The sequence below is a fragment of the Microcaecilia unicolor genome, chromosome 6 (assembly GCF_901765095.1).
Source record: "Microcaecilia unicolor chromosome 6, aMicUni1.1, whole genome shotgun sequence".
Taxonomy (NCBI): Eukaryota; Metazoa; Chordata; class Amphibia; order Gymnophiona; family Siphonopidae; genus Microcaecilia; species Microcaecilia unicolor.
Window position 1 is genome coordinate 26,003,953 of NC_044036.1, and position 25,287 is coordinate 26,029,239.

Sequence of the window (25,287 nt, forward strand, 5' to 3'; positions counted from 1 at the left end):
CCACATTTTCCCACCTATTTGCAGGCTCAATGTGGCTTACATAATACCGTCAAAGGCGTTTGCCCAGTCAGTTGATAACAAATACAGGTTGTATAGAGATCAAATGAGGTATATATGGAGGATTGGAAGGGATGAAGATTGTGTGATGTCCGGTACGATCATTAGTCACGTTATGTTCCTGGGTGAAGAGGTTTACGTGGGGTCGTTGGGATAGGCCTTTTTGAAGAGGTTGGTTTTTAGTGATTTCCTGAAGTTCAGGTGGTCATGGATTGTTTTCACCGCTTTTGGGAGACCATTCCATAGTTTTACGCTTATGTAGGAGAAGCCGGATGCGTGAGTTGTTTTGTATTTCAGTCCTTTGCAATTTGGGTAGTGTAGGTTTAGGTAGGATCTTGACGATCTGGCTCTGTTTCTTACTGGTAGATCTATAAGGTCTATCATGTATCCTGGGACTACGCCGTAAATAATTTTATGGACTAAAGTGCAGATTTTGAAGATGATCCGTTCTTTGATTGGGAGCCAGTGCAGCTTTTCTCAAAGAGGTTTTGCATTTTCGAATCGTGCTTTGCTGAATATTTATTTATATGTTGCATTTGTATCCCACATTTTCCCACCTAATTGCAGGCTCAATGTGGCTTACAATGTTCCGTCATGTCATTCGCCATTCCGGAGTAAAAGATACAATTTATCTTTATTAGAATTCATCTATACTGCTTTATGACACTTTGAATGGGCTGAGTCGGCATTATCTCACCGGCAACCACTAGTGCGGCTTTGTAAAAGGGGGGCAGGGGTAAAAATATTTATTTATTTATTAGGATTTATTTATCACCTTATTGACAAAATTCATCCATGGCACTGTTCACTAAGAACAATCTGGACACTGGCAATAGATAATTACAGCAATAAAAAAAACATTCAAATAACTGGACACATTATGGGCCACAGATGCAATAAAACTCCCTTGCCAACAAAGCTACTCCTAAAAATTCAGAGCAATTGCCTGGCCTTAGGCCTATGCAACACAGGCAACTGCCTAGGGTGCCAAATACCCAGTCTATATAGAGGCCTGCTCTTTGCTTCAGGGCCGAGCCCTCTAACCCTTCCCTCCTCCACCTTTGCTTGCTCCAGTCCTGCCGACGGGTGTCAGACTCTTAGAGCTGGTCCTGTAAATTGCATGAAGCTGTATAAGGGGGTGTATGAAAAATGCTTTAATATTTGTGATATGAGATTGAACGTTACCATTAGTCAAACGTATTTCTGAACATCTGCACAGAATGGAGAAGGGATTGCTTGCTTTTAAATGGTAATATTCCTCTAGCGATTTCCGTGTTTCTATGGTATCCTTCTTAGAATAGAACAATGGAGTCTACTTTTAGCCACTTAACATAATTTCTTCAGCTAAATGGACTGGATAAGAGATCATGACCCACTACAGCTGCATATGTGATAACCAAGTCTGTCTTAATACATCAAAACACTTTCCGTCAGTTCTAATTGTCTTCCCGGAGATAAATATAATTTGTTAGAAATATTAGGCTTGCTGGTGAATGTACTGTAGAAAAATAACTTCAGTTCTGCTTTGAAAAAAGGGATGTAAAACTGAATTGGTTAGAATGGGGTAGGCTTTCGTGGAAGAGATGTATAAAACAATTTTAAGGATTGCTTCCTACCAGTCCTGGACCGCGTGATAGGATTCTTCATTGGTGATGTCATACATGAGGATGAAGCCCATAGCACCTCGATAGTAAGCCGTAGTGATGGTCCTATATCGCTCTTGCCCAGCTGTGTCCTAAAGAGAAGAAATTCAGCTATGAGATAATAATGGTAGGCTTCCCTGTTGGGTTACTTTGGGGTCCTTTTACGAAGGCGCGTTAACAGATTTAGCATGTGCTAATAATTAGCACGCGCTAAATGATAAGACACACATTATATATGGGCAAGCTAAATCTGTTAGCACACCTTAATAAAAGGACCCCTTTGTTTGGCCAACTTAATCTGAAATACAAAGTATGAAAGACTGACAGTTGTTATCACGCATATAAAGGAACCATTATTGAATCTCTTTCTTATTACCTCTCTTAACGGTAACATTTTCTCAGTCTCCAACAGAAAGTTATTACCACAATATCTGGCATCTCCCCTAAAAACAGAGGGGAATTTTATGAACCATTTTTATGTGTAAAGTGCTGATTTACATATGTAAATGGACTCATAAAACTACAAGCAAAAATGCCCATTTCGGAATAAATGAAACAGGCCCTAGGAAGGCTGTCGTCTAAGCGTTTTCTCGTCTCTCTCCCCTGCCCTCCCCTCCATGTCCAGTGATTCTCCCCTCCCCTCCATGTCCAACGATTCTCCCCTCCCCTGCCCTCCCATCCCATCTCATCCATGTTCAGCGATCCTCCCCTCCACTCCACACCTTAGGTCACAGCAGCGGCAGGCTTGGCTCGCATCACCTCCAGCCTTCCCTTGCCTTCCCTTTCAGTGTCCCGCCCTCCTGTGATGTCATTTTGTCTTTCCGTGAGGGTGGGACACTGAGAGGGAAGGGAACGCTGGAGGCGAGCTGACCAAGCTCATTAGCATACGGTTACAAACCCAGCCAGCCATCCAGGACCACAGATTGACCAATTATTATATAGAGAGATGTGATGCCAAGAAGTGTGCCTGGCATACGCTGACACATGGAGTATTGTGTTCAGTTTTGGAGGCCGTATCTGGAAGTGGTGCAAAGAAAAGTTACAAAAATGGTATGGGATATGCGTTGCAAACCGTATGAGGAGAGACTTGCCAACCTGAACATGTATACCTTGGAGGAAAGGAGAAACAGGGGTGACATAATACAGACGTTCAAATATTTGAAAGGTATTAATGTGCAAACGAACCTTTTCCGGAGAGGGGAAGGCAGTAGAACTAGAGGACATGAATTGAGGTTGAAGGGGGGCAGACTCAGGAGTAATGTCAGGAAGTATTTTTTCACGGAAAGGGTGGTAGATACGTGGAATGCCCTCCCGTGGGAGGTGGTGGAGATAAAAATGGTAAAGGAATTCAAACATGCTTGGGATAAACACAAAGGAATCCTGTGTAGAAGGAATGGATCTACGGAATCTTAGTGGAGACTGGGTGGCAACACCGGTAATTGGGAAGCAAAACCAGTGCTAGGCAGACTTTTGTACTTTTTTAGGATCTTGCCAGGTATTTGTGAGCTGGATTGGCCACTTGATGGACCTTTGGTCTGTTTCTACTATGGCAATACTTATGTACTTATGTCTGTGCCCTGAAAATGGCAAGGACAAATTAAACTCGGGTATACATATAAAGTATCACATACCATGTACAATGAGTTTATCTTGTTGGGCAGACTGGATGGACCGTGCAGGTCTTTATCTGCCGTCATTTACTATGTTACATGCTTGTACAATGTTACATGCTTGTACAATGTTGCTTTCGGCACCTAACCTTTATACCTTTCAGGAAATCTAGACTGCCCCTATTTGACTGACTGTACATTTGTCCTTTAGATTGTAAGCTCCTTTGAGCAGGGACTGTCCTTACATGTTAAATTGTACAGCGCTGCGTAACCCTAGTAGCGCTCTAGAAATGTTAAGTAGTAGTAGTAGTATTACATATAGCAGTGATTTAACCAGAGCTGAGATTGTGATGTCATAATGCCTCATTCCACCAATGCCTAAGAGCCAACCTCATCAGTGATGTCACAATGGCTTGATTGTCCTATATTTGTCTCACTCTTATCTATTAGATTGTAAGCTCTTTGAGCAGGGACTGTCTCTCTTTGTTAAATTGTACAGCGCTGCGTAACCCTAGTAGCGCTCTAGAAATGTTAAGTAGTAGTAGTAGTATTACATATAGCAGTGATTTAACCAGAGCTGAGATTGTGATGTCATAATGCCTCATTCCACCAATGCCTAAGAGCCAACCTCATCAGTGATGTCACAATGGCTTGATTGTCCTATATTTGTCTCACTCTTATCTATTAGATTGTAAGCTCTTCGAGCAGGGACTGTCCTTCTATGTTAAATTGTACAGCGCTGCGTAACCCTAGTAGCGCTTTAGAAATGTCAAGTAAGTAGTAGTAGTTTGGACAAAGGCTGCTCCACATCATCAATCTATATGTGATTTCTACAGGATTTGTGTTAGTATTTCCTAAGAACTATCAGTGCCTGTGAGGGGCATTTTTGAAAGAACATCCAAGTCGGAATTGGGATGTCCCACTCATAACATCCAAAAAGAACCCTGTCAATTTCACAGCCATTTTCGAACAGGAAAAATGCTGGGGTTTGCCTGTTTGAAAATACATAAGAACATTCAAAATGAACAGCTATTTTCCAAAATAAAACGTCCAAATTATCAACGCCAAAAAACCACGGATAAGAACGTCTGTTTAGCAGCATTTATTTATTTTATTTTTGTTACATTTGTACCCCGCGCTTCCCCACTCATGGCAGGCTCAATGCGGCTTACATGGGGCAATGGACGGTTAAGTGACTTGCCCAGGACGTCAGACTCACAGACACAGAAGCCTGCACAGCCTTCTACATGGAATGTTGCTAGTGGAATAGCAACATTCCATGTAGAATGTCCAATAGTAGCAACATTCCATGTAGAATCTCCAATAGTATCTATTTTATTTTTGTTACATTTGTACCCTGCGATTTCCCACCCATGGCAGGCTCAATGTGGCTTAAATGTGGCAATGGAGGGTTAAGTGACTTGCCCAGAGTCACGAGGAGCTGCCTGTGCCAGGAATCGAACTCAGTTCCTCAGTTCCCCAGGACCAAAGTCCACCACCCTAACCACTAGGCCACTCCTCCACTGTTGCTACTATTGGAAATTCTACATGGAATGTTGCTATTCCACCAGCAACATTCCATGTAGAAGTCAGCCCTTGCAGATCACCAATGTGACCGCGCAGGCTTCTGCGAGTCTGACGTCCTGATGCAGGACGTCAGACTCACAGAAACAGAAGCCTGCGCAGCCTTCTACATGGAATGTAGCTAGTGGAATAGCAACATTCCATGTAGAATCTCCAATAGTATCTATTTTATTTTTGTTACATTTGTACCCTGCCCTTTCCCACTCATGGCAGGCTCAATGCGGCTTACAAGGGGCAATGGAGGGTTAAGTGACTTGCCCAGAGTCACAAGGAGCTGCCTGTGCCTGAAGTAGGAATCAAACTCAGTTCCTCAGTTCCCCAGGACCAAAGTCCACCACCCTAACCACTAGGCCACTCCTCCACTCTGTTTGCATGGAAATGGCCTCACAGACGCCCCCTGCAGAGCAGAAGAGCAGGCCTAATGGTCAGTGCAGTGGACTTTAATCCAGGGCACCCAGGTTCAGATTCCACTGCAACTCTGTTATTTTAAATGCTGAGCCCTCCGGAGTAAGAGAAATACCCACTGTTCCTGAATGTGCACCAGCTCAATAGCCCTCAGGCTCCCAGGTGCCTTTAATACTTAAGTACAATAGGTCAGTGGTGTACCAAGGGGGGGGGGCGGTGGGGGGGGTCCGCCCAGGGTGCACGCCGCTGGGGGGTGCCGTGGCGCGCGCCTGCTCTGAGTTCGCTGACTTCGCACGTTCGCTGCAGCTCCCTCTGCCCTGGAACAGGTTACTTCCTGTTCCGGGTCAGAGGGAGCTGCAGCGAACGCGCGAAGTCAGGGAACACTAAGCAGGCGCGTGCTGCGCCACCCCCCCCCAGAGGCGTGCACCCGGGGGGGTGGGGTCCGCACTGCATTGGGGGGGGGTGCTGCATCCGGGGGGGGGCGGGGTGCCGCCCCAGGTGTCCGCCCCCCTAGGAACGCCACTGCAATAGGTATATCTGGTTCTGGAGGGCTCACAAATTAAAGGTTTTAAAAAAAAGAGTTGAAGTAGGATTTGAACCTGGGTCCCTTGGTTTACAGTCCACTGCACTGCCCACTAGGCTACCCTTCAGCAGGGGCGTAGCCAGACAAAAGATTTTGGGTGGGCCTAGGCAAGAATTGGGTGGGCACCAAGTGTTCTCCCCCCCCCCCCCCAAAAAAAAAAAAAAAGATTATCTCAGCTGATGGGAAAATGCTTCTTTCCACCTTGGCAGCAGGCATGCACTGAAAACTGAGCATGCGCAGGTGCCGGTGTCATGGAGAGTAGCGTTTTCGTTACCATCCGGGGAAAATCTTCAGCTGGCGGAGCTTGGGATTCCCACCAGTTACCACTAAACATGTGCTACTGTTGGGTGGGCCTGAGCCATAAATGGGTGGGCCCTGGCCCACTCAAGCCCACCTATGGCTACGCCACTGCCCTTCAGACCTGTTTGTTGCTGTGTTCAAAATGCCCATAATACCTGATGTTTTCAAGGAGCCTTGTTTCGCTTTCCAGTGTCACTTTCAGGGGTGAGGGAGGAGGACAGTACATAAGTATTGCCATACTAGGACAGACCAAAGGTCCATCAAGCCCAGCATCCTGTTTCCAACAGCGGCCAATCCAGGTCACAAATACCTGGCAAGATCCCAAAAAAAGTACAAAACATTTTATACTGCTTATCCCAGAAATAGTGGATTTTCCCCAAGTCCAACTTAATAATGGTCTATGGACTTTTCCTGTAGGAAGCCATCCAAACCTTTTTTAAACTCTGCTAAACTAACCGCCTTTACCACATTCTCTGGCAACCACTGGACAATTCATCAGGGGTCATGCCTTAATCCCTTCTGTGGTCATCTACTCAGAGCACCTTTTTGAACCCTGGATGTGACTGAAACAGGTCTAAATAAAAACGTTCTTCTTTTTAGACTTGGACTTTTCTTCCAGTTTGATTATCAGTGTTGGATGTCCTAATTTTGGGCCTTCCCTAGTCCCACCTAAAACACACCCACAACACACCCCCTTGCCATTTGGATGCACTGTAGTGTAGAACGTTCAAACTCCTCTTATTGACCTATAAGTGCATTCACTCTGCAGCTCCTCAGTACCTCTCCACTCTCATCTCTCTCTACATTTCTCCCCAGGAACTCCGTTCACTGGGTAAATCTCTCTTATCTGCACCCTCCTCCTCCACTGCTAACTCCAGACTCTGTTCCTTTTATCTTGCTGCACCATATGCCTGGAATAGAGTTCCTGAGCCGGTACATCAAGCTCCATCTCTGGCCGTCTTCAAATCTAAGCTAAAAGCCCACCTTTTTGATGCTGCTTTTAACTCCTAACCCTTGTTCACTTGTTCAGAACCCTTATTTTATCATCCTCACTTTAATATTCCCTTATCTCTTGTTTGTCCTGTTTGTCTGTCCTAATTAGATTGTAAGCTCTGTCGAGCAGGGACTGTCTCTTCATGTTCAAGTGTACAGCGCTGCGTACGTCTAGTAGCGCTATAGAAATGATAAGTAGTAGCAGTAGTAGTAGTACGTCCAAATTTTGCCATTCAAAAATCGCAATTTGGACATTTTGGGCAGAAAGACATTTTTTGGGAGTATTTTGAGATGTTCATCTGCTTTGAAAATGAGAGCCCAAGTGACTTTATAAAATTACCCTCCAAATGACTGACTAATGTATAACTGATGTCCTGAGCAGTGGCTTAGCCAGATGGACAATTGTGGGTGGGCCTGAGCCCAAAATGGGTGGGCATAAACTGCCGCCCTCCCCCCCAGTCATCTTTCCCTCTCTTTTCCACTCCTTGCCCCACTAGCAATCTAGCATCTGTCCCTCCCCTCTCTTACCCCAGTGCATCTTAGTCTCTCATTCCCCCCCACCACCACACACACACACACACACCGCCATTTACATTTTAAAACTTCTCTTCCCTTCCAGAGGTTGCTGTCAATGAGCAGCAATTCACACAAGCTTCTCACATCAGCCCCAGGGCCTTCCCTTTGGCTCAATCCCGCCTAAACAGAAAGAGGAAGTTGTGTCAGAGGGAAGGCTCTGGGGCCAGCACAAGCAGTTTGTTCAAATCACCGCTTGCTGCCGGTGACCTCCAAAAGGGAAGGAGCGTTTTAAAAGGTAAACAGGGGAGGGGGTCAGGGAATTGAGAAACTGAGATGCTGGACTGGCAGCGAGGTACAGGGTAGGGGAGAGAGAGAGATGCCTAGAGTCTTCAGCTGGTGGGGCTTGGGGAATCCCTGCAGCAACAGCAAGGTGCATCACTGCTGGGTGGGCCTGAATCCAGAGCAGGGGGTTCCCAAGCCCATCTGTAGTTATGCTACTGGTCCAGAGACCAGCAAGGCACCAGCCCAAAACAAGATATGCCAGAATGGATGAATAAATAAATAACCACCCTCTTTACTAAGCCGCGCTAACGGCTGCTGTGTGCTAATGTCGACACAGCCCATTCACTCAGGCATGCTGTCCTGAGTCTCCAAGGAAAGAAGCATGGTTTGACTGCAATACAGTTCTTACAGAAAATTAATGCCCTTATGCAGTCACAATTATTGCACAATGGAAACATCAAATGGCCAGATTCAGAGTCTGTATTAGTGTGGGTGGCAGCCAGGCTAACAGCCTCAACAAACACAGCTGCACAGGATTTGCAAGTAACATAGTAAGTGATCGCAAACAAAGACCTCAATAGTCCATCCAGTCTGCCCAACAGTCACGTTCATTCTCAATTCGAGATTAAATCAACAATGAACGTGAAATTATATACTTGATCATGGTCTTTCTTTGTTGTTTCTGGGACACAGACCATAGATGTCCACCCGGCTCTATCCTTAGGTTCCAAGTAAAACAAAACACTTTATTTTTGCAAATAGAAAAACAAAAACATGTTCCTTTCACAGGCATAATGCAGTGAGGGTCAACGTTTTTTGGAAATTCACAGTGTCAGTGTGCACTAGTCCTCACGATAACCAAAGTCAGGCCTCAAAGGTGAATGATTGTCAAGGTCCAATGTAAAACTTGGCTTATCTGAAGGAACCTTCTGCAGGTTAGACCTGTGGAGTGAAGGCATGTGCTGGAGGGACTTCTCCTGTCTTCCCTGGACCTCCTTGTTCTGCTCTCACTCTGGGGTTTTATCTTCCTCGCTGCCTGAGCCCCAACCTCTTTGTTAGGCAGTAAGGGACTGTGTTTAAGGAAACCCAGGCTTACTCCATCACAGAATCCATGATTGCAGACTTGAGATTATTTTGATATCATCAATTCATTAGTTTTGGTTTTTATTACAGACACAAGACTCCTGATGTAGGCCACCTTGTCCGAAACACAACGTTGTGTCGAGTCATTTTAATGTAACTTCAATAAATATTGTTTGTTTCAAATATAAAATTTGGTTCCAGTTTTTTGGTTAAGCCTGGTTCGCAGTCCCACTTTTTTGTTTATTGTTTTCTGTTTCGTGGGATCTACCAAGTTCTCCATGCACGTGGATTCTCCTTAGACATTCAGAAGGAGCACTAGTGTGGGGCCTCCAACCTAGGACACTTGCTGTATTGACTGGGTTAGGTGAGCTGGAATGGAAATAGAAGATAGGGAAAATACCCCCAGGTACTTGCATATGGTGTGAGATCCCAGTACCAGTTCTGTTGGAGCTGAAAGTCCAGAAGAGGAGCAGAAAACAAGTGAGTCATTTCCTGAAATAGCTAAGAGGTCATTGGGGGCTGGTCCAGTAGCAGTACTATGTGGAAGATCCTTTTTCCGATCACCAAGTTGGGTCTTCCGCTTGCATGGTCAGCTAAGGCTAGATATGCTGCAGTGGCACTGTTCACAACCCTCAGGTGGGTAAGGATGAAAATCACAGTTATCGCTCAAGAGCAACTCCTAGTGGCAGGATTCAGAGTTTCAGGGTAAGCCTTGGTGTGTGGCCCCTAGCTGAGGATTATCACTGTAATGACTAGGCAACATATATTAGTGGGGATATAGAATTGGGAGAAATCCCTGGGTAGGCGCAAACGAAGGCTAATGGTACCAAATCCTAGTGCTGGTTCTGTTTGCGCTGGAAGCCTACAAGAACAGGAGGAAATTGCCAGGTCAAGGAGGTCACTGGGGATTAATATACTTTAGGTAAATGCCCAGAATACGATCATAGCATCAATGTTTGAATAAGCAAATGCAGATGGCTTTGGTAAGGTTCAGTCCCTGCAGCCCACGAACATCACAACACAAATGCCCCCTTTCCAAAAGATCATTAATCCGCCTCTGACAAACACCAAAACAATTATTAGAGAAGGTTTAGGGGAATGGAAATGAGAGGATTCTAAAGAGCTGACTACTTGACATTTTTAACCAGAAAATAACTCAATATTGGTTTGTTCATGGAAACGGACCCGCTTTCGATTGAAGGTGGGCTGCAGGTCAGTACCATGTCAGAACGAGGGAGTCATTTCATTAATGAGCTAACACTTTCCTCCTTGGTGAAAGCAACATGATTCATCTAAGCCCAGATGGTATTAAGCAAAGTCATGAAGTGTCTACCTTCAAGTATGAACTGTGCCCTTGAGAACCAGATGGTTATCTGCTGTTGGAGCAGAAGAGGTAAAATCTACACTGCCTCGCACCAACACAATTAAATGCATTTTTTCCCCTGAAATCCACTTTGTACCCTGCTGGATATAATGGCAAAATCCTCCCCCAAAGATCCAGAATGGACAAGGTAAACAGGTTCTACGGGCAATCCACTTAAATACACCTCTGTCTACTTCCCTCCCACAGGTCACCAAAAATAGGACATCTGCATAATTCACCATGCCAACGTATCAAGCTGAGTGAAGAGCAGGATATGAGGTCACTAGTTAAATGATGGCTTGCAGTCACTACAAGAGAAAAATTGTTTGGATTTTTCTTTTTGTTTATATTTGGTCCCTGCCTTCCCAGCTTCATAAAACGATGATCTCCTCCTGCCATAGGATAAAGCGAGCAGATGGCTTTATATGTTCAGGGGCATTTGTTTCCAGTCTTCTTTATTAACTGCTGCACGTAATGAGCTGGGATTTGTCATCTTGCCAGACATCAGTTCCCAGACTGGAGGATGCCAGTTTAAAGAAAAGCAGAGAGCAAAGCTGTTTCGGTGAGCACACCTTCCAGGGCTGCCTGTATCACTCTCCCTCTCCTGCGTTCAGCTCCTCTGGCTTCTTATAATTTCATTTACTCCTATCAGAGCAAAACTGGCAAACATAAAATGTCCTTCTTTTCAGGGCGGTCTCATCCATCAGCGAGTACAAATTTCCACTCCAATTGACTTGGGCCAGCGATCAGGAAACAGGGCCCCTTATCTCTGAAACACACGCGCAGCTGAGGCTGGTCCCTTTTGGGCACATTTCATCTATCACAATGCATTTCACTGCTACTGGTTCCAGCTATGATTAGCAGAAGAGACTCTTTCAGAAACATCTCCTCCATCTGAAAAGCACTTTTAGAAAACGGAGAAACTGTTTAAAAAATGGCCTTTATAATTAGATGTTTAAAGTACCCCCTAACTGCAGATTTACTCGGAGGTCAAGTTTTTTTTTTAAGTGGCACAAGGAAGACAGTTTACAAACCCCTCTCATTCTATAACAAATCGCCTAAAGTTAGGCACCAACCCCTGGATTCTATAAACCAGTGGCATAGCTAAGGGGGGTCCATGGGGGCCTAGCCCCCCCCCCAAAAAAAAATTAGCTCTTGGGCCCCTGGTTTGGCTGGCGGGGGTCCCCAACCCCCACCAGCTGAAGCGTTTATCCAGCACTGGTCTCCGACTCTCCGCCGCACTGTCTGTCCTGCTCTTCCCGTCAAGTTGCGTGCATGCTTGTTTTAGTGAAACGAGCGTGTACGCAATGTGAGGGGAAGAGCAGGGCGGGCAATGCGGTGGAGATCAGCGCTGGACAAATGCTTCAGCTAGTGGGGGTTGGGGACCCCTGCCAGCCAAGGTATGTGAGGCAGTGGGGGAGGGAGGGCGCGGCAGGGAGGCAGGCCAAATGTCCCATCTACCCCCCACACACACACATACACTTTGGACCCTCCCCCCACACCAAGATCTGGCTACGCCACTGCTATAATCAGTGACTAAAGTTGTGCGCACAACTTAATTGCTTAACAAGCTAATCAGAGCCAATAAACGTCCACTAACAGGCAACTATCAGTGGCCTAATGGTTAGTGCATGGACTTATATTCCGCCAGTGTCGCTATGCTCATGTTAGCCCTCTCTTCAAGTCACTTCATTGGCTCCTTATCCATTTCCGCATACAGTTCAAACGCCTCTTATTGACTTGTAAGTGCATTGATTCTGCAGCTCCTCAGTACCTCTCCACTCTTACCTCTCCCCAGTGGCGTAGCCAAGGGTGGGCAGCACACCTATGATGTGGCTGTCAGGGCTCCCCAAGCCCCACCAGCCAAAAACTCACAACTGTCCCTCCTGCATACCTTGCAAATAGCAGATCTTCGCCTGCAGCGAGCAGTGACTGATACATACTATTCACACCGGCCCCACAGCCTTCCCTCTGATGTATTCCCACCTATGTAGAAACAGGAAGTTGCATCAGAGGGAAGGCTGTGAGGCCAACATGAGCAGAGTGTATTAGTTGCTGCTAGCTGCCGGTGAAAATCTGCTATTTAAAAGGTATGCGGGGGGGGGGGGGGGGAGTGTTTGAAAGACCATATGGCATGCAGGTAAGAGAGGGAGAGACCAAATCACTTGTGGGACAGGGCGGAGTTCTGCCCACCCATCTTGGGCCCAGGCCCACCCAAAATTGGGTGTCTGGCTAAGCCCCTGCCTCTCCCTACAGTCCTCCAAGGGAAATCCTTTCACTGGGTATATCTCTCTTATCTGCACGCTTCTCCTCCACCGCTAACTCCAGATTCCGTTCCCTTTATCTTGCTGCACCATATGCCTGGAATAGACTTCCTGAGCTGGTACGTCAAGCTCCATCTCTGGCCGTCTCCAAATCTAGGCTAAAAGCCCACCTTTTTGATGCTGCTTTTAACTACTAACCCTTACTCACTTGTTCAGCACCCATTTTTATCATTCCCACCTTTGTAACACCCTTATTCCTTATTTGTCCTGTTTGTCTGTCCTAGTTAGATTGTAAGCTCTTTCGAGCAGGGACTGTCTCTTTATGTCCAGTGTACAGCGCTGCGTACGTCTCGTAGTGCTACAGAAATGATAAGTAGTAGTAGTAAGTGACTTGTCCAAGGTCACAAGGAGCTGCAGTGGGAATTGAACCCATGTCACCAGGATCAAAGCCTACTACTACTTATCATTTCTAAAGCACTACTAGACGTACGCAGTGCCGTACACTTGAAAGCCCTGCTGCACTAATAATTAGGCTAGTCCTCCATTCCAAGAATAACTTGAAATATGCTACAATTAATATTTACACACACCCACTCTCTCTCTCTCTCTCTCCTATATACAGGGGCGGCCTAACCATTAGGCCACCTGAGGTGGGGGGCCTCCCTCCTTTTCGGGAAGCGGCTACCCTGTTTCGTCAGTCACGTTCCAAACCCGGCAGTGGCAGCAATTTCCATACGCTTCTCTGCCGCCAGCACCCACCTCTTCCATTTACTGCAACCACCTCTATGATGTAAAAATTATAGGGACAGGCTTATGAACCTCAACATGTATACGCTGGAAGAGAGGAGGGAGAGAGGAGACATGGTAGAGACATTTAAATATCTCAAGGGCATTTATGTACAGGAAGAGAGCCTTTTTCAAATGAAGGAGAGCTCTGGAATGAGGGGGTATATGACAAAGTTAAGAGGGAATAGGCTTAGGAGTAACCTAAGGAAGTATTATTTCACAGAAAGGGTGGTGGAGGCGTGGAATGGCCTCCCGGTGGAGGTGGTGGAGTCGAGGACTGTTCCAGAATTTAAAAGGGCATGGGATAAGCATGTGGGATCGCTTAGGAACAGGAAGAATTAGGGGTTACAGAGGATGGGCAGACTGGATGGGTCATATGGCCTTTATCTGCCGTCATGTTTCTATGTTTCTATTCCACCAATGCCTAAGAGCCATCCTCATCAGTGATGTCACAATGGCTCAATTGTCCCATTCTTGGCTTACTTTCCCCCCTTAGTGTGAAGAGTTTCAGTCTCTGGTAACCAGAGTTCATATTGTGATGTCATAATGGGAATAGGCTTAGGAGTAACCTAAGGAAGTATTATTTCACAGAAAGGGTGGTGGAGGCGTGGAATGGCCTCCTGGTGGAGGTGGTGGAGTCGAGGACTGTTCCAGAATTTAAAAGGGCATGGGATAAGCATGTGGGATCGCTTAGGAACAGGTAGAATTGGGGGTTACAGAGGATGGGCAGACTGGATGGGTCACATGGCCTTTATCTGCCGTCATGTTTCTATGTTTCTATTCCACCAATGCCTAAGAGCCAACCTCATCAGTGATGTCACAATGGCTCAATTGTCCTATTATTGCCTTACTTTCCCCCCTTAGTGTGTTTCAGTCTCTGGTAACCAGAGCTGATATTGTGATGTCATAATGCCTCATTCCACCAATGCCTAAGAGCCAACCTCATCAGTGATGTCACAATGGCTCAATTGTCCCATTCTTGGCTTACTTTCCCCCCTTAGTGTGAAGAGTTTCAGTCTCTGGTAACCAGAGCTCATATTGTGATGTCATAATGGGAATAGGCTTAGGAGTAACCTAAGGAAGTACTATTTCACAGAAAGGGTGGTGGAGGCGTAGAATGGCCTCCCGGTGGAGGTGGTGGAGTCGAGGACTGTTCCAGAATTTAAAAAGGCATGGGATAAGCATGTGGGATCGCTTAGGAACAGGAAGAATTAGGGGTTACAGAGGATGGGCAGACTGGATGGGTCACATGGCCTTTATCTGCCGTCATGTTTCTATGTTTCTAACTTCCTGTTTCGTCAGAGGCTCAGGCAGCCGCAGTAAAGGGAAAAGGCGGATGCCGGCGGCAGGGCAGCGTATGGAAATCGCTGCCAGGTTTAGAACATGATGAAACAGGTAAACACATCTCAGCGCAGGGAGGTGACATCTCAGCATGGGGGTGGGCGGTATCTTAGTTCCGCCTCAGGCAGCATTTTGCCTTGGGCTGACACTGCCTATATACATATTAATTATTCCTACATTTACAAAAAAACAAAACCAAAAAAAGGCAGAACTGCTTCAGACTTAACCCACTCTCTATCCCTAGTTTTGGTAGCCTGAATCTTGCTACTTGGGGATTCTGGAATTTTCCTACTATTTGGGATTCCGCCAGGTACTTGTGACCTGGATTGGCCACTGCTGGCAGTCGAATACTGGGCTCGATGGACCACCGGTCTGATTCAGTATGGCTGTTCTTATATTCTTATCCCATTTCAGTTCAGGTCAGCCTTTTCTCCACAGCGATTACCACATTTTCTTCAGGCTGAGAGACTTTATAGAGACCGATTTTAAAAAATTATTGAAAAAAAAGTTCTGACACAGCTTTCAAAACCACACAGGTCCTTCCCTCAGGTGTGCAAATCTCCATGAATGAAGGAGGGAACCCATGCAGTCTCAAAATCTCCCGTACCAGAAAATCTCTGGATTATTCTTATTTTGTGCAGTGAAAGATGTCACAACCCGCAAAGAACCTAATTATAGCTTTCTATTTCAGCTATCCAACCCTGTTACTTGTGTGTCAATTCCAATGTACAGCTGCTTATCTTAGCTGGTCAAATTCTCTGCCTTTTCAGCTTTATCTGTAGAGGGGCTAAAATAGCCTTCATGAAAGGTAAACTTAAATTGTTTCACTAACCATCTCTCTCTTACAGATGGTGTACTCTGAGGCTTATTGAAATATTTTCGTTTATTAAAGGAGATTCAACTGTCCATGAAGGGAATCACAGGTCTATGTTTTCAGCTATCATAAATTGTGCTCTCAGTCCATGTAACATAGAAAGGAATGTGGGGGAGGGTAGTGGCAAGTATTCAGTGATTCACCAAAGGCCACTGCAGGCAGAAGGGGGTCCGCACAGAAATGAAATGAGATGGTCACACAGAAGTTATTTAAATAATGAGGATGTGTCTTATGTAAAACTAGTAAGAAAGGCCCGTTTCTGGATCAAATGAAATGGGCGCTAGCAAGATTTTCCTCCTCAACACCCCCTCCCTCCGTACCCACCGGTTCGTCGTTCTGAAGCCACTGACGCCATAGGTCCGCACCTCGTGAACGCACCTTCATCAGCTTCTTGTTTGTGAAGCCACTGACGCCATTGCCCCGCCCTCGATGCGTGACGCCATTGCTCCGCCCTCGACGTCATCACGTTTGACGCGAGGGCGGGGCCCAGCAACATGGTGCTTTTGGTGGCTTCACCACCACGAACCCTTCATTACGGAAGTGTCGTCAGTGTCCTCAGAACGTTGAGGTTGTGTTTTATATACGGAAGTGACGTCCGTGTCCTCAGAACGTTGAGGGTGAGTTTTATTATATTAGATACCTGGCACATTGAATAGCCCTATCATAAAAGTGCAATTTGTTTTCCTCAAAAGTGTGTGAAGCAGTGGCATAAGCAAACCTAACATTTTGGGTGGGCCCAGAGCTAATATGGGTGGGTGCTATGTATATAGGTCTTATGTTACTACTAAATAATGCCCTACAGTGCATTTGATGATGGATTTCTATGTAAATAGTCTGCCCAACAGCTGTCCTGCATTAGGGTTACCATATGTCCGGATTTACCCAGACATGTCCGGGCAACCAGGCGGGTTTTGCCAATCTGCCCATTTGTCCGGATTTCTGGACAAACGGGCAGATTGCTAGCCTCCCCTCCCCTTACTTACTACTGCCCTGGTGGTCTAGTGACCTCTTCCGCCTTCAGGGCAGGAAAGAGCCCCCTTTTTTCCTGCCCGGAGCGCTGCCCTGCATGCATCCTTCCTGTTCCTGATCTCAGGGCCGATTCAAAATGGCCGCCGAGAGTTGAGGTGACCTTGCGAGACTTCAATTCTCGGCAGCCATTTTGAATCGGCGCCAAGATCAGGAACAGGAAGGATGAATGCAGGGCAGCGCTCCGGGCAGGAAAGAGGGGGCTCTTTCCTGCCCCGAAGAGGTCACTAGGGCAGTAGTAAGGGGGTGACGGGGAGGGGGAGTGACGGGCTGTGTGACGGGGGAGGGGAAATGTGACAGGGGGTGGAGCAAGGGCATGAAAGGGGTGGGGCGGGGTATGAAAGGGGCGTGGTGGGTGGGGCATGTGTATTCCTTTTGGGGGGACAAAATATGGTAACCCTATCCTGCATCAACATAAACCACATACATACTTAATGGAAACAGTGACATTTTAAAATATAGTTACATTATCCCATAACTATAACTTGACCAGATATGTCTACTATAAGGCAAAAATCTCCAACACACTTCACAATATCCTGAAAAATAATAACAGCAATGTCCCATATCCTTCAAACTTTGCTTTGTGACAAATGCAAATACTTAATTAAGCTGTATTCATAAAACAGATGAATACCTTTGAAGTCTTTTTCTTTCCTCTGGCTCTACTGCTTTCTCTCCCTTCTGAGCCTGACATTCCCATTGGAAAAGCCAGACAAGTCAGACTGATATAGATCCCCACACGAAACTACATACAAACAGAATCTCTCACCTCAGTCACACGTAGAACACAGACCAGCCCTTAACAATTGTGGAATAAAGGACCAAAAATTAGAAGTCACAGAGATGCCAAGGTACCCAGTTCCAGACTGGAGATTTTGTGCCAGTCCTGGTTTAGAATTTATAACCCAAAGCAGTGTGGGATTTGTAGTGCCTGATCCTGCCCATATGTATCTGCTTACACTTATGTTACTTCCATCTCATAGCTGGGAATTTCTCTGTTCTAATCTCAGTGTTTCCCTCTGGTTCCACGAACTGAAAGCAGATATGTCGGCTGTTCGAGCGGATTTGACTGCACTAGGTACTGATTTGCGAGTTGATATGGCTGACGAGGAAGCGCTTAGAGGAAATGGAAGCACAGCTAGACGGCCAAACTATCCAGACGGTGGACTTGGAGCAGAAGACATCAGCACTGCAACGGCAGGCAGAAGACATGGAAGGTCGGTTGGAGAAGTTAGAAAACAGAAATCGGAGGAATAATATACGGGTCAGAGGCCTCCCAGAAGCCCCAAAATATCTTGACTGGGTTGCTTCTAATCAAAAGCTTTCTTTCATCACTTGTGGAGCAGGCTGGTGTCATTGTGGCCCCTGAGGACATTAAAATGTATTGTACTCATCGCTCTTTCGGGTTGGCTTAGGCCAACCAGGGTAAGAACATAGTGGTTTGCTACCATAATTATACTCAGGACAGTGTGTTACGTGCAGCTCGGAAGCAAGCAAATTTGATCTGGGATACTTATGCCATTCAAATTTTCCCAGATCATTCTCCGGTGATGCTGAAGCAGTGCAGGGACCTCAGAGATGTCACTATCCAAATTTGGGAGGAACAGATAAAGTACAGACGGACCTTCCCCTTGGGTTATCGTGTTAACACAATTACCTGGGTCCCGACACACAGGAGCAGGAAAGAGACAAACCGAAGGTGCAGAACCTTCTGCCTACCTCCAAAAGCCTTGCCAGCACCAGGCTCCCCTTGGAGGCCAGGCCCCTGAAATCTCCCCCCCCCCCCCCTCCATACCCGCCTCTCGGCGGCCCTGCTTCTGAGGTGTCTGTTTCTCCTTGTGAGATGGATCATTACTTGTCTCACTTGGATTTGATGACTCTGAGTGATGAAACATTGGCTTCCCTGGACAGAGCGATAGAGGTAGAGGAAGTGAAACAAGCCCTAAAATCCTTAAAACCAGGCAAATCCCCAGGGCTGGATGGCCTGTCTGCTACGTTTTTAAAGTTTTTTTTCACCCTTTTTGGCCCCACTTCTCACACAGGTATTCAACAGTGTTGCAGGAACAGCCCTTGCACCCTTCAATGATGGCTGCTGGGGGTGACTGTTCTTCCTAAGCCCAGTAAGGACCCTACAATGTAAGAGTCTTACAGACCAATATCCCTCCTTCATCTTGATGTCAGATTACTGGCTAAAGTGTTAGCAAATAGGCTGAATGTGCATATGGTAGATTTAGTTAAATAAGATCAATCTGGTTTTATTCCTGGGAGAAACACTGGTGATAATGTTAGGCGAACCCTGGTTGGCTCAGAGGCATGGAACACCCATGACACTCCTGGCAATAGGTGCGGAACAAGAGTTTGTCAGGGTGGAATGGGTGTTTTTGCATCACACCTTGGTTATAATAGGTTTTGGCAAAAAATTTTGTTCATGGATCTCTGCCTTGTATTCACATCGTTCTGCCCGTATTCGAGTCAATATAGGTTATTCCAATAAATTCCACCTTAAGAGAGGCACTAGGCAGGGATGTCTCCTATCTTCCCTGCTGTTTGACCTAATAATGGAGCCCTTGGCAGCAAAAATTCATGCGAATGAAGGTGGAGAGTGAGGAATTTAAAATGTCTCATTTTGCTAATGATATTTTGTTGACAGCGGGGGACCCCCTGACTTCCCTTCCTGCTATTTTGTTTGACCTGAGTCCTTATCGGTGTTCAACATGAATGCTTGTAAGTCAGAGTTGCTTAATATCACCTTACCTTTAGAGCAGGTCACCAGGTTGAAGCAGATAGTGCCTTTTGGGTGGGCCAAGGCAGGGGCGTAGTTTCATCGCATGCCCCCTAGACCTAGTATTTTTGGAAAGCGTGAACAGACGCTTCACATCCACCTGTTCCACTCCACTCATTATTTTATATACCTCTATCATGTCTCCCCTCAGCCGTCTCTTCTCCAAGCTGTATAGCCCTAGCCTCCTTAGTCTTTCTTCATAGGGAAGTCGTCCCATCCCCGCTATCATTTTAGTCGCCCTTCGCTGCACCTTTTCCAATTCTACTATATCTTTCTTGAGATGCGGCGACCAGAATTGAACACAATACTCAAGGTGCGGTCGCACCATGGAGCGATACAACGGCATTATAACATCCTCACACCTGTTTTCCATACCTTTCCTAATAATACCCAACATTCTATTCGCTTTCTTAGCCGCAGCAGCACACTGAGCAGAAGGTTTCAGTGTGTTATCGACGACGACACCCAGATCCCTTTCTTGGTCCGTAACTCCTAACGTGGAACCTTGCATGATGTAGCTATAATTCGGGTTCTTTTTTCCCACATGCATCACCTTGCACTTGCTCACATTAAACATCATCTGCCATTTAGCCGCCCAGTCTCCCAGTCTCGTAAGGTCCTCTTGTAATTTTTCACAATCCTGTCGTGATTTAACGACTTTGAATAACTTTGTGTCATCAGCAAATTTAATTACCTTGCTAGTTACTCCCATCTCTAAATCATTTATAAATATATTAAAAAGCATCAGTCCTAGCACAGACCCCTGAGGAACCCCACTAACTACCCTTCTCCATTGTGAATACTGCCCATTTAACCCCACTCTCTGTTTCCTATCCTTCAACCAGTTTTTAATCCACAATAGAACTTTTCCTCCTATCCCATGACCCTCCAATTTCCTCTGTAGCCTTTCATGAGGTACCTTGTCAAACGCCTTTTGAAAATCCAGATATACAATATCAACCGGCTCCCCTTTGTCCACATGTTTGTTTACTCCTTCAAAGAATTGAAGTAAATTGGTCAGGCAAGATTTCCCCACACAAAAGCCATGCTGACTCGGTCTCAGTAATCCATGTCCTTGGATGTGCTCTGTAATTTTGTTTTTAATAATAGCCTCTACCATTTTCCCCGGCACCGACGTCAGACACACTGGTCTATAATTTCCCAGATCTCCCCTGGAACCTTTATTAAAAATGGGCGTTACATTGGCCACCCTCCAATCTTCCGGTACCACGCTCGATTTTAAGGATAAATTGCATATCACTAGCAGTAGCTCCGCAAGCTCATTTTTCAGTTCTATCAGTACTCTAGGATGAATACCATCCGGTCCAGGAGATTTGCTACTCTTCAGTTTGCTGAACTGGTCCCATTATGTGCTCCAGGTTTACCATGAAGTCAGTAAGTTTCTCCGACTCGTCCGCTTGAAATATCATTTCCGATACCGGTATCCCACCCAAATCTTCCTCGATGAAGACCAAAGCAAAGAATTCATTCAATCTCTCCACTACTTCTTTGTCTTCCTTGATCCCCCCTTTTACCCCTCGGTCATCCAGCAGCCCAACCGATTCTTTTGCCGGCTTCCTGCTTTTAATATACCGAAAAATGTTTTTACTATGTTTTTTGCCTCTAATGCTATCTTTTTTTCGTAATCTCTCTTGGCCTTCTTTATCTGCGCCTTGCATTTGCTTTGACACTCCTTATGCTGTTTCTTGTTATTTTCAGACGGTTCCTTCTTCCATTTTCTGAAGGCATTTCTTTTAGCCCTAATAGCTTCCTTCACCTCACTTTTCAACCAGGCCGGCTGTCTTTTGGAGTTCCGTCTTTCTTTTCTAATTAGTGGAATATGTTTGGCCTGGGCCTCCAGAATGGTATCTTTGAACAGCGTCCAGCGGATATTGTTTTCTTACATCTGGCAGAAGCACCTCCCCAAGGTCTCCCGGCGGGTTGGGGGGGTTTCATCTTTTGAGAAATATTTTTTTTGCAGCTCAGTTGTGGGGGGGGGGAGGGAATTAACTAGTATAGCCCACTCCCTAATGCTTGAGTGGCACAGGATGGGTGATATGAATTGGTCTAATTTAGTCTGGCGACCAGAATCCTGTTGGCCTTCTTTTTTGAATCTACCCCCCTCTTTACAACTTTTGCTCAGGGTTTGGGGTAGGAGTTGTAACAGGTTGCTGAGGGGCAGCATAAAATCTGTTTTACTGTTCTGGGTTCTTGCCAGGTACCTGTGACATGGATTAGCCAATGTTGGAAACAGGATGCTGGGCTTGATGGACCTTCAGTCTGTCCAAGTATTGCAACGCTTATGTTCTAATGTAAGGTGCAGCTTCCTTGCACTTAAACCTGGGACTGCTGAATACAAACTGTACTGCATTGCATGCTAAGGGAACTGTCAACTTCTGTGAAAAGGCAGTGACTCAAGAGTTCAGACTACTCAGTCTGACCTTCCTTCCCCCCACCCCCCTCCCTTTTTCACCTCCTTTATGAGGCTTCCAGTTGTTCTCTGGTCACAGAACAATGAGGTCAGTCAGATTTATGACCCTGCAGGCTGAAGACTGTTCATTTGGATCTGTCGCAATGAAATTGAGCTACTCAGGAGGGACATTAATTCAGCACCCTCTCTCCTTACTATCATTTTTTTCCATGTCACTATGCTAATAAGAAAGGCATAAGAAATGATTCACTGATGAAGTAATCAGAGCAGCCCCAACACAGGGCCACTAACATCTGAGACAAAAATAAACCAGGTTTCAAATGGAAACACTCAACTTCTGTAACAGTCAGGGCTCCAGAGCATTTCCAACATCAGAATTAAAGGGCTGTTGTCCTATTCATCCCCCAAAATTTGAATTAGAAATATTGAAATCTCAAGACAGAAAGAGGGTGTGCCAGTAACCTTTTTAATAATACTGACCTCCATCAGCAAGAAAATGTTTCTCCCTGTGTATCACCCACCCCACTCACATCAAAGCCTTGCTATGCCCTTTCACTGTAGCCTCTTCCCCCATCTCAACTGGACAATCCTCTTCCCTTCCTCTCCAATCCTCCCACTAGCATGATCCTGCCCCCCTCCTTTCAACCACCAGGGGCAGACAGAGCAGCATGCCTTACCTACAGTGGTGGAAATAAGTATTTGATCCCTTGCTGATTTTGTAAGTTTGCCCACTGACAAAGACATGAGCAGCCCATAATTGAAGGGTAGGTTATTGGTAACAGTGAGAGATAGCACATCACAAATTAAATCCGGAAAATCACATTGTGGAAAGTATATGAATTTATTTGCATTCTGCAGAGGGAAATAAGTATTTAATCCCTCTGGCAAACAAGACCTAATACTTGGTGGCAAAACCCTTGTTGGCAAGCACAGCGGTCAGACGTCTTCTGTAGTTGATGATGAGGTTTGCACACATGTCAGGAGGAATTTTGGTCCACTCCTCTTTGCAGATCATCTCTAAATCATTAAGAGTTCTGGGCTGTCGCTTGGCAACTCACAGCTTCAGCTCCCTCCATAAGTTTTCAATGGGATTAAGGTCTGGTGACTGGCTAGGCCACTCCATGACCCTAATGTGCTTCTTCCTGAGCCACTCCTTTGTTGCCTTGGCTGTATGTTTTGGGTCATTGTCGTGCTGGAAGACCCAGCCACGACCCATTTTTAAGGCCCTGGCGGAGGGAAGGAGGTTGTCACTCAGAATTGTACGGTACATGGCCCCATCCATTCTCCCATTGATGCGGTGAAGTAGTCCTGTGCCCTTAGCAGAGAAACACCCCCAAAACATAACATTTCCACCTCCATGCTTGACAGTGGGGACGGTGTTCTTTGGGTCATAGGCAGCATTTCTCTTCCTCCAAACACGGCGAGTTGAGTTCATGCCAAAGAGCTCAATTTTTGTCTCATCTGACCACAGCACCTTCTCCCAATCACTCTCGGCATCATCCAGGTGTTCACTGGCAAACTTCAGACGGGCCGTCACATGTGCCTTCCGGAGCAGGGGGACCTTGCGGGCACTGCAGGATTGCAATCCGTTATGTCGTAATGTGTTACCAATGGTTTTCGTGGTGACAGTGGTCCCAGCTGCCTTGAGATCATTGACAAGTTCCCCCCTTGTAGTTGTAGGCTGATTTCTAACCTTCCTCATGATCAAGGATACCCCACGAGGTGAGATTTTGCGTGGAGCCCCAGATCTTTGTCGATTGACAGTCATTTTGTACTTCTTCCATTTTCTTACTATGGCACCAACAGTTGTCTCCTTCTCGCCCAGCGTCTTACTGATGGTTTTGTAGCCCATTCCAGCCTTGTGCAGGTGTATGATCTTGTCCCTGACATCCTTAGACAGCTCCTTGCTCTTGGCCATTTTGTAGAGGTTAGAGTCTGACTGATTCACTGAGTCTGTGGACAGGTGTCTTTCATACAGGTGACCATTGCCGACAGCTGTCTGTCATGCAGGTAACGAGTTGATTTGGAGCATCTACCTGGTCTGTAGGGGCCAGATCTCTTACTGGTTGGTGGGGGATCAAATACTTATTTCCCTCTGCAGAATGCAAATAAATTCATATACTTTCCACAATGTGATTTTCCGGATTTAATTTGTGATGTGCTATCTCTCACTGTTACCAATAACCTACCCTTCAATTATGGGCTGCTCATGTCTTTGTCAGTGGGCAAACTTACAAAATCAGCAAGGGATCAAATACTTATTTCCACCACTGTACATCTGCTGCCTCCTCTTCTGTCTTCAATCTGATCTGAAGTCTGAATGAAATAGTGGGTCCCATGACCCATGAGACTACAGGGCCTTGTGTGGGTCAGAATTCAGACTGAATCAGCAGAGGAGCAAGCACCAGCAGAAAAATGATGCTTTCTTTCTACCAGTGGGTGAGGAGAGAGAATCTTGCCTGGGAGAGGAGAAGGAAGTAGAGAAAGGCATGAAATATGTTGGGGAAAGGGGAGGAGAGAGGTTCAAGTGTGGGGAGGGAAGGACACAAGCACATGCAGGTCTCACGCGGTAACCGTTCGGTAATTGTCTACATGCATAGAATGACCATTACCACCCGGTTTCCGCCACGCATCAGAAAATAAATATTATTTTATGGAAGATGTAGTAGATATGCATAAAAAAACAAAATTACCACCCAGGCCACGTGGTAGCAGGGCGGTAACTCCGAATTGATGTGCGTTGGGTGTGCGTAGGCACCTACATGACTTAGTAAAAGAGCCCCTGAATGAATGTCAAACATAACTAGTTTGTGACCAGCCTAGTTTACCCACAAGTCAGTAAAAAAGGTTTGTAACAAAAGTACAATAAATTTGCTTAAATGAATCCTGAAGCAATTCATTTCAGACCAGCCTTGTGTAAGTGATAGCAACTGTGTGACAATGAGGGGCATAATCAAAAGGGACGTCCTCGTTTTGATTTGGACATCCTCGCAGAACGTCCCCATCCGGGGGCGGGGAAACCTGTATTATCAAAACAAGATGGACGTCCATCTTGTGTTTCGATAATACATAGTAACATAGTAAATGACGGCAGATAAAGACCTGTACGGTCCATCCAGTCTGCCCAACAAGATAAACTCATTTTACATGGTATGTGATACTTTATATGTATACCCCAGTTTGATTTGTCCTTGCCTTTCTCAGGGCATAGACCGTAGAAGTCTGCCCAGTACTGTTCTTGTACTAAGTTCTGAAGCTAACATCGAAGCCCCTTAAAATTTACACTCCAGCCCATCCCTATCTATTCAGTCACAATCAGGGCGCAGACCATAGAAGTCTGCCCAGCTCCCGTTTTGTTTCC

General features: G+C 45.9%; 1 protein-coding gene across 1 annotated transcript in view; it reads right to left on the reverse strand.

Moving 5' to 3' along the window:
- RAB3B (RAB3B, member RAS oncogene family) overlaps positions 1 to 25,287 on the reverse strand; it is a 124,758-nt gene that overhangs the window by 15,898 nt on the left and 83,573 nt on the right. The window contains exon 3 of the mRNA XM_030206090.1: positions 1,674 to 1,792. Coding sequence (XP_030061950.1) covers positions 1,674 to 1,792 — 119 coding nt within the window. The remainder of the gene's footprint in view (positions 1 to 1,673; positions 1,793 to 25,287) is intronic.